We start from the raw sequence: 15,869 nt of genomic DNA, 5'->3' as shown, positions 1-15,869 counted from the left end.
TAAAGACCATGACCAAAGGCAACTTGGGAAGGAAAGGCTTCCACTTCCCAGGCCATGGTCCCATCAGGGAGGGAAGCCAGGGCAAGAACCTGGAGGTAGGAACTCAAGCAGAAACCACAGAAGAGTGCTGCTACTCTTGCTCTCCATGGCTCATTCAGCTCGTGGTTGATTTTTTAAAAAATATTTTTAAAGATTTGTTTGTATTGTTTTTAAGTGTGTGTGTGTGTGTGTACTAATATGTGAATGTGAGTGGGGCCTTGCAGAGGCCAGAGGAGTTGGCTCACTCTGGAGAAGGAGTTACAGCCACCTGCTGTGGCTACTAGAAATGGAGCTGGGGTCCTCTGGAAGAACAGTATGTGCTTTTGACTGCTGAGTCATCTCTGGAGCTCCATCAGCTTGCTGTTCCTATAGCCGAAGACCACCTGCCCAGGGGAAGCCCTGCCCGGCAATGACTGGGCTCTCCCACATCAATCGTTAATTAAGACAGGCCAATCTGAAGGAGGCACTTTTCCAATGAGGTTCCCTCTTCCCAGATGACTCCAGCTGTGTCAAGCTGATAAAATATTAACTGGTACAGAAAGGAAGACTCACCAAATAAGGTTGACATCAGAGTTAGAGCCCATTGATGTGGTTCAATAAGATCTAGCAAAGATGAGAAGCGTTAGATCGAAGAACCAGAAAAGGCACTGTGAAGGCTGGGGGTGGAGCTCAGTGGCAGAGTTCCTGCCCAGCATGTGGAGGGTGCACAGCTGGGGAGGGTGGGGAGTCTGGAGTCCGGAGTCCAGGGAAATGATCTGCCTCAGAGGCTGGAGCCTCAAGTACCTGAATGAAGGACGTTACCAGATTTGTTTCCTAGTTTCTAAGAAGACACATTGATGAGGTGGTGGTGTTAATGATTTGGAAAGCTTTGTCAAGTTCTGGGGCGCTCCAATTTGATGGAAGAGGGGACAGATCCAGAGAGACTGTAAACAGTTCAGCCAGGACTCTGGTGCAGAGGCCAGGACCCTTCTGCCTCCATTGCAACTTCTTGAAGAATCTTCCCAAGCACTTCCTTTCACTTGGACTGTGGCACTGGTTAATCTCCAGCCCTGCTGCTGGATCTTTTCAGGGCAGACAGCATACACATTTAGCTTCACCTCTTCCTTCTAAGTCCAGACACAACTGGAGTCTGAATGTCCTGTCTGAAACAGTCCTCCATTCTCCCCGTCTCCTCTGCCACCACACAGGCCCTCACAGGGCACCCGGGGCATTAATAACAACTATGTGTTAGCTTTCTTCTTACATCCCAAGGACATTGTCTCACAGCCCTCATTCTCCTGCCTTTAGAATAGCGCCCATTCTTCAGCTGTCTGGAGCCCTCCCTCCCTTTTCCCTTGCCCTTTAACCATTTGACTGCCGGGTTCCACTTCTGCCACCAGTATCTGTATCTATCTGAGTGTCTGCCATGCTCCCGGGAGCCTGTCCTGCTAACACACACAGGGCCAGGAAATGAAAATGATAGCCTAAATTACCAGCTCCCTCCCACTCAGGTGGGTGTATTTGTACTCAGTGCTGGGGTATTCCCTCCAGAGGATCAGTCTTAGCTTCCCACACTTCCCTTCCCAGACTCCTCCTCCCTCAGCAGTTCTTAAAATACTGCATGTTTGACAACATGAGCTTAAATTGTGTTCTCAGCGTGTCCTGGGCAAACCCGAACCGAAATTGGCCCAAAGATACTGCCAACTAAATATCTGCGGAATGAATACAAAATACTCAGACTTAAGCTTCCTCCATGAGGGGGCTGGAAGCTCCGGGAGGGCAGAGACTGCCTGGCTCACCCTTGTGTCCTGCTTAATAGATGTGTCTGCCTCAAAGCAACAGTTCAATAAAGGCTGTATTGAATTAAGTGATCTCAGAAAAGCAGTTAGTGGGAAAGGAAAAGCAGCCGCATAAGTCGCTGCGGGTTTTAGCGAGGTGGAGGTGAGATTTCTTTGAGTGTCCTCCCTTACAGAACCTCAAAGGGATATGCGCAGTGGTGACCAGATCTACCCCAGAATCAAAATGACTTCCTCATGAGGTGGTAGGGTAGAGAGATGGAGAAAGGCTGCAGTGACACGAGCCTGTTGTGCTCTGGTGACATGGCTTCTTCCGACACAGCAAACATCCAGACGGTGGCAGGGATGACCAAGGAGGTGACTGATTTTTTTTACTGGCACCTTCCAGAGCTTCAGTGCCGACCACAGTTGCAGGATCCTGCTAAAAGACCACAGTCCTAAAAAGTGCCCTAAGTGAGGGCCCCTCTGCTCACCCTTCATTGTCCTGCTGTTCCTGCTGCTTGCTTTGTACATGAAAGGTGTGCTTTCGTGGTGTACTAGAATCCAGGTTAATGATGAAGTTTTCTTTCGTGAAGCCGGGGTGTCTGTGTGTGTGCCTGCACACAGTGGGTGACTTGCATGTACAGGTTGGGAGAGCCGAAACCCCCAATGCCTTCACTCTGTGTAAACGCCAGGCCTTTGCAGTCAGATCTCCTCCATCCATATTATAGGATGCCTCTAAATGAGATAATAAATATGGATTTATTATCCACTCTCTTAGGAGAGTACCCAGCACAGAGCAGATGAATACTCAGTAAAGATGCCAGCCAGTCAGATCTGATGGACAGCACCTTTTATGGCCAGGCTTCCCATCCTCTGTGGGTGATGGAGAGTGTGTCTTTGAGCTGTAAAGCTCTGCCTTGGAATCATGATTTGTTTATTGCACATTAACACTATATCTCCATTGTAGAGTACATTTACATGCTACTGCACACAAAATGCCAAAGTTCACTTTTGTTGAATTTAATTCACCCTAATACAGGTTGGAAGCAGATTTGTTTCTCTGGAGAAATTCTTCTACTTTTCTGTCCTGGGTTATTATTGTTGAGTCTTGTTTGTTTTTTTGTTGTTTTAAGACAAGGGCTCACCATGTAGCCCAGGCTGGCCCCAAAGCTATGATCCTCCAGCTTCAGCCTCTGCAATGCTGGGATTACAAATACACTAATTAGTTTTGTTTTGTTTGTCTTTATCAATTTGACACAAGCTAGAGTTATGGGAAGAGGAAACCTCAATGAGTAAAGGCCTCAATCACATGGCCTGTAGGCAAGTCTGTGGGGTATTATCTTCATTAATGAATGAAGGGGGAAGAGGCCAGCCTACTGCTGGGAAGGCATTCCTGGTGATCTTGGGAGGTGTAAGAGTGCAGGCAGTGTTCCTCCCTGGCTTCTACATCAGTTCCCGCCTTGACTTCTTATCCTGACTTCCCTCATGAGGGACTTTTTTACCTGGAAGTACAAGATGAAACAAACCCTTTCTTCCCCAGGCTGCTTTTGGTCATGATGTCTATCACAGCAACAAAAACCCAAGCTGATACAACAGGTATGGGCCAGTATTCATAGCATTTCTACTTTGTTTTAAGGCATTAAAATATTTCTAAATGGAAACAGAATTCAAGAGGAAGTTGGGATATAGTTACCGGTGAGCGTAGGAGATGGAGAAAATAGTGTTTCGGTGTCACAAAGTTGACGAACCAACCAGTTTGACTTCTAATCTCTCCCCTTCTGACTTAATGGACTTCTTTGAGGACAGAGTAGTCACATCTTGGTTTTTTATTTGTTTTTTAAGTGGTTTGAGGCTAAACATAGTAAATATTAAAGCGAGCCAGATGTTTGTGATACTCAGTCATATCAAGCCCCTGGTTATCTGAGGGTGAGGGCTGCTTTCCTTCCGTTCTCCTCAGCCAAGCAGAGCCCACTCATCCAGTCTACAGGGGTTCTCCATTCCCTTGGCTTGAGGCCTGGTGATCACAGTGAGCATTTTAAGGATCCTGGGAAATGTGACATGTTCAGTAAGCTGTGTCCCTGCGATGGACTTAAAAGGTGCCTATCCCTATGAGGGGCTTAGCAGGTGCCTATCTGGGAGTCAATGCTAATAGTGGAAATTCCAACGTGGTTAAAGGTCTCCTCAGACTTTGCAGACAGGTTTGCCAAGGAGCCAGCCCGAAATTACATTGTTCTTGGGCACATGTGGTTGCTGCTCTTTCTTAAGCCAGAATGGGAAGCAGTTCTCTCTTGCCCAGGTCACAGTGCTGCAGTGAGATGATGGCCAAGGTGAAGACACTGAGCAAGGGCCTATGGAATGGCCCAGAGCAGGAGTGCCCACAATGTCAGATTTATGCTTATCCCTTAGTATTTGCAGGTGATTGTCTAGACCCTTCCATACCATACCAAAATCCAAGGATGCTCTAGGCCCCTATATAACCTTTGCGTGTCACCTGCACATATCCTTCTGTACCTCAGTCCACCTCCAGGTCACTGGGAACAGGCAATGCAGTATAAATACTATGTAAATAATTGTGGATTCTTTGTAGGTTTTTAAAAAAAGGTGGATGGTATTTGAACCCAGGGCCTTTTGTGTAATTGGTGAGTAATCTACCACTGAACTATACCCCCAAACCTGGAAATAGTTGCTATGCAATATTCACACTGATTAAGGAATAATGTCAAGAAAAAAAGTCTTAATGTTTTCAGTGTGGATACAAATTTTTCTAGTGCTCTCTATTTGCAGTTGGATGGATCCATTGATATGAAACCTGTGGATACATGGAGGTGGTAACCCCAAACCCAGCAAGTCCCTCTGCATGGGGCTAGGTAGCAGCATAGGCAGGCGTGAGACCTGTCTCCTTGCCTGGCAGAGCCGTTTGGGTTCCACTTTAACCCATTGCATTCTTCCTTTATTAAAGGCTTCAGTGGGGATGAGCCAGGCCCAAAGATTTACCTTTGGAGAAGAGAGATGGAGTCCTGGTAAGACTTCCTAGGTGTCTGTGCTGCTGCTTATAGAGGCTGAGCTCTCTCTGTGCACTGTGGTTGGTATTTCCAGAAATGGACTGAATTCTTTTCTTCGTGCGTGGAAGTCTGTCTGTCCGTGGGCTTGAGCTGGGATTTAAAGCTGGTTGTTCCCTTGCTTCTGGCTTCTCTTTTTCTGTTGCCAAGCTGTTTTCTCACTGAGTGAAAAAAAAAAAAAAAAAAAAAAAGTAGCCCTACCTTGCTTATTGGAATGTCTGTCGTGACAGTGTCAGTGCCTTGTGTGTGTGGCTTTCTGTTGGGTTCAGAGTGGTTTTGGTCCCTGTCTCCCTGCGTTATGGTGTGCTGTGCGTTCTGTACTTGTTCACCATTTTGATCAATGTGGATACCTTTCTTTTTCTTCCAGTTTTGTCTTGTCTCCACTTTCCAGGCTGAGGGGAGAGGGGATTTTTTTTAAAAGACAGGAAAGGCAACTTTAAACAATCCTGTTTCCGGTGCCCAAATGAAGCTAACCTAGCTTCTTTTTATAGACTTTTTATAGACAGTTCTAGCTGCTGGGCTCACCGCATCAGCAGGAGTGCTAAGAAAAATGTGACTTAAAAACTGCCCCTCTCCATCCACACCTTAAAATAATCAGTGAAACCTCTCCTGGAATGGCCAGCTTGTAAGTTCCACCCACAAAGTCCTTTTTGTGAATGGCTTGCTTTTTGTTTGCCTGGTTTTTGTTATAGAGATCCTTCTCCTTTCTCCGTGTAGAACTTCGATATTGGCACAGTCATTGCCATGTAGCCCAAGCAGTCTTTGAACTCTTTATCCTCCTGCCTCAGCATCCTGAGGACTGAGATTGTGCCTATGTGCCACCATGCCCAGTTTACGACTGTCCCCTGGTGTGTAGCACTTCGCAGGCTTAAGACAGTGTGAACTCAGGTCTTCAGACAAGGTAGCAAGCACTCTACCACTGAGCAACACCCCACACCTCAGTCCCTGATGGAGAAATTGTGACTTCATTTATACTTTTTGGGGTTTGGTAGAATATATAAAAGGTGTGCTAAGTTAAAGCCTGGAAGGTGGGCCCATAAATTGTAATTTAAAGGTTTTCTTTAGAGCATTTGGGAAATTCCTTTGAGGTTGGTTAGGATGGAGACAGACCCAGGAAGTTCTGAAACTCCAATTCCCATGGCCTCACACATTCCATATCCAGCCTCCCTCACTCCAGCCCAGGTGCTGGGTGTCCAGCCTCCCTCACTCCATCCCAGGTGCTGGGTATCCAGCCTCCCTCACTCCATCCCAGGTGCTGGGTGTCCAGCCTCCCTCACTCCATCCCAGGTGCTGGGTATCCACCTCCTCCCTCCCAGCCCAGGTGCTGGGTGTCCAGCCTCCCTCACTCCATCCCAGGTGCTGGATGTCCAGCCTCCCTCACTCCATCCCAGGTGCTGGGTATCCAGCCTCCCTCACTCCAGCCCAGGTGCTGGGTATCCAGCCTCCCTCACTCCATCCCAGGTGCTGGGTATCCAGCCTCCCTCACTCCATCCCAGGTGCTGGGTGTCCAGCCTCCCTCACTCCATCCCAGGTGCTGGATGTCCAGCCTCCCTCACTCCATCCCAGGTGCTGGATGTCCAGCCTCCCTCAGCCCAGGTACTGGGTGTCCCGCCTCCTTCACTCCATCCCAGGTGCTGGGTATCCAGCCTCCCTCACTCCAGCCCAGGTGCTGGGTATCCAGCCTCCCTCACTCCATCCCAGGTGCTGGGTATCCAGCCTCCCTCACTCCATCCCAGGTGCTGGGTATCCAGCCTCCCTCACTCCAGCCCAGGTGCTGGGTGTCCCGCCTCCCTCACTCCAGCCCAGGTGCTGGGTGTCCAGCCTCCCTCACTCCATCGCAGGTGCTGGGTATCCAGCCTCCCTCAGCCCAGGTGCTGGGTATCCCACCTCCCTCACTCCAGCCCAGGTGCTGGGTATCCAGCCTCCCTCACTCCAGCCCAGGTGCTGGGTGTCCAGCCTCCCTCACTCCATCCCAGGTGCTGGGTATCCATCCTCCCTCACTCCATCCCAGGTGCTGGGTATCCATCCTCCCTCACTCCAGCCCAGGTGCTGGGTGTCCAGCCTCCTTCACTCCATCCCAGGTGCTGGGTGTCCAGCCTCCCTCACTCCAGCCCAGGTGCTGGGTATCCAGCCTCCCTCACTCCAGCCCAGGTGCTGGATGTCCAGCCTCCCTCAGCCCAGGTGCTGGGTGTCCAGCCTCCCTCACTCCAGCCCAGGTGCTGGGTGTCCAGCCTCCCTCCCTCCGAGCCAAGTTCTGGGTACACTCAGTGTGCATGCTGAGTGGTTGGAGTCAGACAAACCCTGGGATGTCAGGGCTGAGAGACACCAAGGATGGGAGCCTCTGCTTTCATTCCCTGTGTAGCACCTTTGAGTGCCACTCCATTCTAAAGGAGTGGAAGAGTATCTGAACTTAGTGAAGCCTGAATCTGTTTTCCTGCCACTTCTGTTCAACAAATATCCAGTGCCTACCAAGCACTGTTCCAGGGACTGAAGTCAGCACAAAACACACAGACAAAAATCACTTTATGGCTAGCTCTACCCCTTGGTGCCATGCAAGCCAGAGAATTCTTCTGTGCAGAAGTCCTTCAGTAGCCTGTGGGTGCTTAGGTCCTCGTGAGCCCTTGATTAGCCCAGAGGCAGAAGGCCTCAGGTCTTCTCATGTGTGTTTGTTACAGTATCTTTCAATAGATATCACTTAATGAATATTGCGCTCAATATTTGTTAAGCATTGAATTAAATTTTTCATAGGCATTTTTAACTTTGGTTTTGTTATAAAGATACTATACACCTGGAAGAACATTCTGGAAGATTCGGGTAAAGAGAAAATACAAAGAAGAGCCGATCATAGGGGCTCATTCATATCTATCTATAATCCTGTCACTTGGGGCACCTAGGCCCGAGTGTTGCTGTGAGGCAAAGTCACATGGGTTACATAGTGAGTGCCAGGCTAGCCAGGGCTACATAACATAGCAAGACCCTGTCTCAAGAAAAAGAAAAAAAGAAAAGAAATTACTTGTAGCCCTATTCCTACCGTGAAAAATGTGTGCTTCTTTTCTCTTTTTCAACCCACATTTATTTACATAGCTGAGAACATAATGGATTAGTTATTTTGAATCTTCAGCCCTGGGGATGTTGAGGCAGGATAAAGAGAACATAAAGAATTAGTTATTTGGGGAGAAGGGGAGTGACAATGTTGGGATATTTTCCCCCTCTATCAAATGGGTTTGGACTGAGCTAGGGGTTGAATCTAGGCCTTGCACATGTTAGCAGAGCAGTTTACATAGCACCACTAGAATTCTGTTTCTCCATCTAACATTGACATTGTGTATATGAAATATGTTGATAAAGATTATTTAGCTGAGTGTGGTATAGCATGGGCCTGGAGTCTTAGCCCCTGAGGCAGAAGGATCTAGAGTTTGATCTAGTCTGGGCTACATAGTAAGATCCTGATTTGCTTGTTTGTTTTTTAAAGATGGTATGGAAGTGGTTGTATAATGTTTCAGTAGACTTTCCTGAGGTTCAGTACTGAAGAGTAGGGTTCCCAGAAATGGACATCATTGGTGCCATTGCTTGAAGCCATGAGCCTCCCAAGCCACTGGCCCCTGAGTAGTCCTAGCCCCGAAGGAAGAAGGGTCTGACAACAGCTGCGCTGTGGACTTTTCTAACTTGCACCACTCTTGGTACATTGCGTTCTCTTTCTCTCTGTTCATTCCTTGTATCATGCCCACGCTCTGCCTTCTCGCTGCATACTCCAGCCTACACCAGGATGCCCATGCTGCTGTTTTGAGGCTCTCTTCTGGCCAGATGAACCCTGGAAGCACCTCTTCCAGTTGACAAAGCGCTGGCAAGTGTTGAGCTCACTCTAGCCTTTGCTTACAGGCCTGCAGCTGAGCCAGAAACCCCTGACCACCTTCCCCGATGTGGTGGTTGTACGACTGTCCACTCCCTCCGTCCAGTCAGATAGTGAAATCACCCTCCTCAGGCACCTGGAGAAGCTGGGCTGCCGCTTGGTCAACCGTCCTCAAAGCATCTTAAACTGTATCAACAAGTTCTGGACATTCCAAGAGCTGGCTGGACATGGGGTCCCCATGCCAGACACCTTCTCCTATGGTGAGTCTCCCCAAAATACATTTATAACTCCTTCCCAAAATATTGGTGTGTCTCTTTTCTCCCCCAGGAGCCTGCCTGTGTCTCTGGTTGCTATTTCCTATGAACCTGACTGCTGGCCAGTCCTTCTGTGTAAACGGCCTTGGTGTTTTCTGTTTCTAGTCATTTGGTAAACGTGCACCAGCCACTCCAAGAAGCTGGCTTGCTTAGTCAGCCTTCTATGGCTGTGAAGAGACACCGTGACCAAGGCAACTCTTAAAACAGAAAACATTTAACTGGGGCTTGTTTATAGTTTCAGAGATTTCTTTCTTTATCCTCATGGTGAGTACCATGGTGGCAGGCAGGCGGGTATGGTGCCTGAGAATTTGTTGAGAGCTACATCCTATCTGCAGGCAAAGCCCAACCCCCAGTGATACAGTTCCTCCAACAAGGCCACACCTCCTAATCTTTTAAATCCTGTCAAAGAGCCCAGCAGCAGCGGTGGTGGTAGCATACACCTTTGATCTCAGCACTTGGGAAGCAGGGGCAGGCAGATTTCTGTGAGTTCGAGGCCAGCCTGGTCTACGGAGCTAGTTCCGGATAACCTCCAAAGCAATACAGAGTAACCCTGTCTCGAAACCCACCCCCCCAAAAAAAACAAAAAACCTCCTATCAGAGAATTCCTCCTACCCTTTATTGACTAGGCATTCAAATATGTGAATTTATGGGGGACATTCTTATTCAAACCACTGCAGAAGCTCTGGACTAGCACAGTATTGTCCCTTGGGCATTTCCATGGCACCAGAAACAAAAGGCCACAAATATACAGGCAATTTCCATGCAGTAATGCCAGTGTTTAGGTGGGAGAATACTGTCCTTGGGTGGTACATGAGCTTGTGGGAGAGCTCCAACCACAGTGATCAGGCTTCAAGGACCACTGCCTTAAAGAAGTAGCATTAACTAAGCTAAAAATAGCCTGTGAAAAGCAGGAGCAGGAGCAAAGAGCATAAAAAGAGCCAGAGGTAGAGAGAACATGATTAGCTGTATCCCCAGTAGCTGCAGAAGGTTAAGGACGCTTGAGAAAGAATTGAGGCCTAACACTGGAAAGATACAAGGCTGCTGCATGCATCATACCCAGGAGATAGTGGTATCCCAAGACTACCAGGAGGATTCTGATCAAGAAGTGCCTAATCAGAGTTACCCTGCCGATCAATTTGGCCACCACACAGAGAATAAATTACACAAGACAAAGTAGAGGCCGGGAAGGCAGTGGTAAGCTTCAGAGTGAGGAATGGAGATAATGTGAGCAGATTCAGAAATTGTGAGGGCAAAAGACGTAACAGAGCGGAATGACTGATAGTGTATGGGGGGTGCAGGGAGGCACCAAGGTGACGAGGTTCTGGCTTGGGTCACCAGATGCCAACATAATCATGGACTGAACTGGAAATAGGAGGACGAAGCAAACTGATTGTCAGGGTGAATAGCTGGCAGGGGAGATGATTTCAGTGGAGGACTTGGTCTGTTTGAGACATTTATAATCCGTGCCAGAGAAGATGCTTGGGAGCCAGTGAGCTGTGGGCTCTGAAAGGCTGGGGATGGGGATTTGGAAGCCCCTGTTACGCTGACTGAAGTAATAGGTTACTCAGTGTGAGCATGAAGGATGAAAGAACAGAGGGCTAAAGGGCCCACTTAAGGGGTTCACCTGAAGGGTAGGTGCATGGCACGCCATCCTGGAATACTGCTCCCGCAGACATTGTGAAGAAGCTGGCTGTTGTAAGAATGCCATGAGGGTTATAATAGCTGGTGTGACATTTCCATGTTCCTGCCTTGTACATCACAGGTGTGTAGTTCATGTCTGCTGGGTTTGGGTGGATTTGGATAATTTCATCAGAACATTCTGAGGGGAGGAGTGCTGGGCCATCCCTCCTCTACCCCATCGCCAGCATTTATTGATTTTCACTTTTTCTTGGCAGGTGGGCATGAAGACTTCTCTAAAATGATTGATGAAGCAGAACCGCTGGGCTACCCAGTGGTGGTGAAGAGCACACGGGGGCACCGGGGTCAGTGGCCGGGAAGCCAGTCGGCGTAACTGCAGTTCTGGGCACAGGACTGCTGTGCATGCTCAGTGTGTTCTGTTGGTCTGTCAGGCCCTCTGCCCTTTTGCCAGACTCCAGTCTCTCCTTGTTCTCCCCTGAGCAGATTTAGGGTCTCAAGTCCACAGCCAGCATGCCTGTTCTTTCTTTGGAGTAGATTCTCAGAAACAGATCTGTTCTCCCTCGCCGAACACCCTCACAAGTTCGGCACCATGGCACCAAGGCCTGTGTGGACGGCCTCCCCCATTCCACAGCATCCTCACTCACCAGAGACACTGTGTGTTCTGCCCCACAGCCATCTGCTCTCTGGACTTCACTAGAGTGCTGTGTGTGCTCATCTTTTAAGGCTGCTCCTGACATCATTTTTTTCTCTGAGCACACCCCTGTAATGTCAGCCTTCTGGGAAGCTAGGACCAGAGGATGGGGAGTCTAAATTTAGGGCAGCATGGCTCACACACAGAGTGGGTACAGGGAGAGAGATGGTGGTGAGGTTAAAGTCTGAAGAGGGTAAGATTTAGTGCTGTTTGATTAAGCAGAAAGAGTCTCAGAGAAATAGGAGGAGCCAGTACATGGAAAGTTCCGGAAAGTTGGCACCTGCTTGGGCAGGGAGACAGGCTGGGGAGGTAGAACGGACCACAAAGAGAGGCTTGCAGTTTCTCCAGCTCTCCCTCTTGTCTTTCTTCTCAAAGGAAAAGCTGTTTTTCTGGCTAGAGACAAGCATCACCTCTCTGACATCTGCCACCTGGTCCGCCATGACGTGCCCTACCTGTTCCAGAAGTATGTGAAGGAGTCACACGGGAAGGACATCCGGGTGGTGGTGGTGGGTGGCCAGGTGATCGGCTCCATGCTGCGCTGCTCCAAAGATGGCCGAATGCAAAGCAACTGCTTCCTAGGTGAGATAGGGGAGGCTTGTGGGACTATGGGGCAGGGGACCTCATGGCTGTTTTTGGCCTGCTCAGTGAGCGTGTACTGATCCTGTCAGACCTTCTGCTGATTGTGGATTTCACAGAAAATGAGAGAGGAACCTTTCCTGTGGCCACAAGCAGTCCAGGGGAGGAACAGGAAGTCCAGGGCTGGGCCAGAACACACAGTCCTAGGTGTTAATACACGGAAGTATGACACCTTGTGTGTAGATGTTAGGACTCAACACCAGGAGTTAAGGGAGTGACATCAGAACCAGTGTTTGGGGAAATGTCCATTTGAGCAAAGGGAGGAGGTGCAGAGACAGTTTTGAAAACTGCAGCCACTCAGACAGATTACCAAAGGCCTTACAGGTGTGTCCACCCCAGAAGCTGTGAATGCAGCCCAGTGCAAAGGCACAAACTGCTCAAAACGTCATTTTTTTTTTTCTTGCAATTTTTTGGGGGTATGTGTGTGACTTGATTGCAGTTCTCAAGTGTGATGGCACTTGTAGATGGCAAGGTTATGTTGCAGTGTAAAGGGTCCACCATGCCCAGGCCCAGAATAAAGGCAGTGGTCAGGAGGAATGTTGTATTAGCTCACTCAGAAAGCTTGTTCTTTATCGTGGAAAACAGAGACCTTGCAAGACAGACATAGGTCCTTGTCCCCATTATAGAAAACTGTGGTCAACCTTGGTGAATGAATTTGTGTTGGTAATCTGGAAAGAGAAAATAGAAAAAGGAAAGCCCTGCAGTTATTTCCTGACTCAGCAGATGTCTGCTCCAAGGCCATTGACTATAAAAGAGGCTCATTTGCTGATTGGGTCCCGTTTTGCTAAAAGTCCTCAAGTAGCATCTGCAGTGGAGTTTGGATGACATAAGTCAGTTCTTGCCCTGGGCTAGCATGTGGCCCAGAAGCTGTGCAAGCAAGACACTTGTGAGATACCCTGGCCATACAGGCAAACTCTGGGTTAAGTCTGACAGTGTGCTCAGCCCTTCAGTCTTCATTTACACAATAACCATGTGAAGGGCCGAGTGTGGAACCTTGTGTTTGTGGGCACACGTGGTGTGTGGAGGCCCCAGGTTTATAGTATATTATTATTATTATCTTTCATTTTCTGATACTGGGGGGTGAACCCAGAGCCTTGCCCATGCTGGCTGGTCAGGTGCCCTGACACTGATGGCCCAGCATTATTAATGATTATAAAGTATGTTGTTCCTATCTACTATATGGTAGGTTAGAATTTTTCATTTCCCTAACAGCCATTGAATACACACTGTGTATCAGATACTGTGGTTTTTCTAATCTTTATCTTTATTTTTTCATGTATGGGTATATGGCATAAGTGTGTGGGTGCCCATGGGGACCAAAAGAGGACATTGGAGCCTCTGGAGTTACAGGCAGTTGTGAGCCACCTGAAATGGATGCTGGGAACCAAAGTTGAGTCCTCTGGAAGCTCAGTCAGTGCTGTTGACCACTGAGCCGGCTCTCTGGCCCCAACTTGCTGAAATTTTAAGTAACGCTGTGAATAACTAGCCCTTTGTCATCAGTCTCCTCCCTCTCAAAGGGTCATCAGCAAGTGTCATTTGTCACCTTTGCATTACTGTGCTTTCTCCATAGGTGGTGTGGGCGTCAAGTGCCCGCTGACAGAGCAAGGCAAACAGCTGGCTATCCAGGTGTCCAACATCCTGGGCATGGATTTCTGTGGTATTGACCTTCTCATTATGGATGATGGCTCCTTTGTGGTATGTGAGGCAAACGCCAATGTCGGCTTCCTAGCCTTCGATCAGGCATGCAACTTAGATGTGGGGGCAATCATTGCAGACTATGCCATGTCCTTGCTGCCCAACAGGCAGATGGGGAAGATGGCCATCCTCCCGGGACTATCAAGTCCCAGGGAAAAGAATGAGCCAAATGGTTGTGCTTCAGCTCAGGGAGTTGAGAGTGTCTATGCCATCAACAATGGGTCTACCTCTAGCGAGAGCGAGCCTGAACTGGGAGAGGTCCGGGATTCCTCAGCAAAAACAATGGTGGGGGTCCCACCTCCCCATGTTGCCCGAACCTGGTTACAACATTAACAGGATTGCTGCTGAACTCCAGTGAATTCCTGCTTTTTGGCAGCATTTAAACCAAATCCTACTGCTTCCCTGAGTAGTGTCCAGTGAATAAGATCTGGAATAATGTGATTTCATTTGCACAGAAACTAGAAAATCCCATCCGGGCACTCAGCATTCTTTCTAACAACAGTTTGAACAAATAGCCTAGCTTTGTGGGTTTTATGACAACTCATATAAAAAACACCAAGAACAGCACCCCAAATGGTCAATTTAAGGCCAACATTTACTGCGAACACTTGGATGGAATGATAGGCTTTAAGGCTCTGACCCTGTGCTGCCCTCTCTGGCTGTTAGCAACAAACATGAGCTTGGCTCCTGGAAACACTGTTCTCAAATGCAACCAGGAGATGGAGGCATGTGCAGGCAGTCAGGGATGCTCAGATAATGATATTAGAGGATGCCCCACCCCCACCCTCCCAGTCACCATCATCTCACACTCCTCCAACACTCAGGAGCTCCCTCACTGGCCATCTCGCTGAAGCTCATTGTAGAAAGTGGACCGTTCTTTGACCTCACCGCCTGGCATGTGTCCTGCTTTGTAACAGGGCATTTCTACAGATTGCTTTGTCACTCAGAATTCATACCTCTGCTTCACCTAATGCCAGCTGGAGCAGCTTCACGCACCTTTGCTGCCTTTGGCCTCAACTGGAAATGCATCTGGATGAGCTATGGCCACATACTTTGTTTCCTGTGTACCAGAACCCAGCACCATGGACTTTTCTATTCAGTGGACTCTGCTCATTTGTCATCTGGAAACCAGTGGGATTTTACCACAGAAAGTTACTGGACGGTGACTGTTCTTTCCCCCTTCTTCTGGATCTTCTACTGCCCTTACCCGTTTTTCAAAATTGGGGAGACTCGGGTATTTGTGGAGGGGTGAGCCGGGCTGTTGTAGACATGATACCAAGTGCTTTCCATTTGAACTCTTCAAGCAGTAGATGAGATCTTTCCCTTGGGAGAAATTGTAGAGATAGAGTTTTGTGTTTTCTGCTTGTAGGAAGTCTAATAGAAAACAAGCATTGACCAAATACACCTGAACAAATGCGTCCTGGGGTTACCTCACTGCAGCTTCCTGGGAGGCCATCCTCTTGAGCTACCTTATCACAGACTCAAGAATATTAAGGGTTCCTCTTTGGGATTACCTCAGAAGCCATCAAAACGAAAGAGGCCTAATAACTTTATCAACAGGTCTTGTTAGTTTCTCCCCCAACTCCTGCTACTTGCTAAGTTCTACAACCCATTGTATTTGTCAGAAAAAAAAATGTTCTTTGGCTATTAAAAATTAATAGACCTAGCCATAAGGACAAAGATTAGATTTGCCCACTCTGAAGAAGCATATAAGTTGACAGTTTCCAAAGACAGTTCTAGAAATGAGTTGGGGCTGCTACACTGCAATAAACACACACTTTCTTTAAGGTATCTACTTTAAAGGCAACACCACCCAAGAGTGAGTGCATGCACACAATTCCTGTACTTACTCTACAATTAGTGTAAAGTATGTATAAAGTCGAAAAACTATAAGTTTTTTTCACAACACATTTAAGTAGAAATTGACCTTTAAAATAGTGTAGTTAAAACCAGATTTCACCAACCAACAGTTGTACAACTGAAAAATAGAGGTGTCACACCTCACAGCTGTAGTTTCTGTTCAGTCTCACCCTGGGTCTGCTAAACTAAAACCGGAGTAATGTATCTGTATAGTTGAAAAAGGATAACATTCTGCTCTTGTAGACTAAGACCAATATCTCCTCCTTACCTCTCAAGGTGGCTTTAGAAGAAGGCTAGTTAGTTCTCTTCTTGCTGGAAGTGGTCAGATGC

General features: G+C 48.1%; 1 protein-coding gene across 1 annotated transcript; it reads left to right on the top strand.

Moving 5' to 3' along the window:
* The first annotated feature begins 3,364 nt into the window (after positions 1 to 3,364).
* Positions 3,365 to 14,429, top strand: Rimkla (ribosomal modification protein rimK like family member A). Its single transcript, XM_051188654.1, is given in 7 exon segments — positions 3,365 to 3,392; positions 4,756 to 4,816; positions 8,735 to 8,965; positions 10,915 to 11,001; positions 11,724 to 11,927; positions 13,555 to 13,979; positions 13,981 to 14,429. Coding segments are annotated over 6 exon segments (1,053 nt in total). The 5' UTR covers positions 3,365 to 3,392; positions 4,756 to 4,767; the 3' UTR covers positions 14,038 to 14,429.
* The last annotated feature ends 1,440 nt before the right edge of the window (positions 14,430 to 15,869 follow it).

The sequence above is a fragment of the Phodopus roborovskii genome, unplaced genomic scaffold (genome assembly GCF_943737965.1).
Source record: "Phodopus roborovskii unplaced genomic scaffold, PHOROB, whole genome shotgun sequence".
Classification (NCBI taxonomy): Eukaryota; Metazoa; Chordata; class Mammalia; order Rodentia; family Cricetidae; genus Phodopus; species Phodopus roborovskii.
This window is presented reverse-complemented; position numbering and strand designations above follow the sequence as displayed.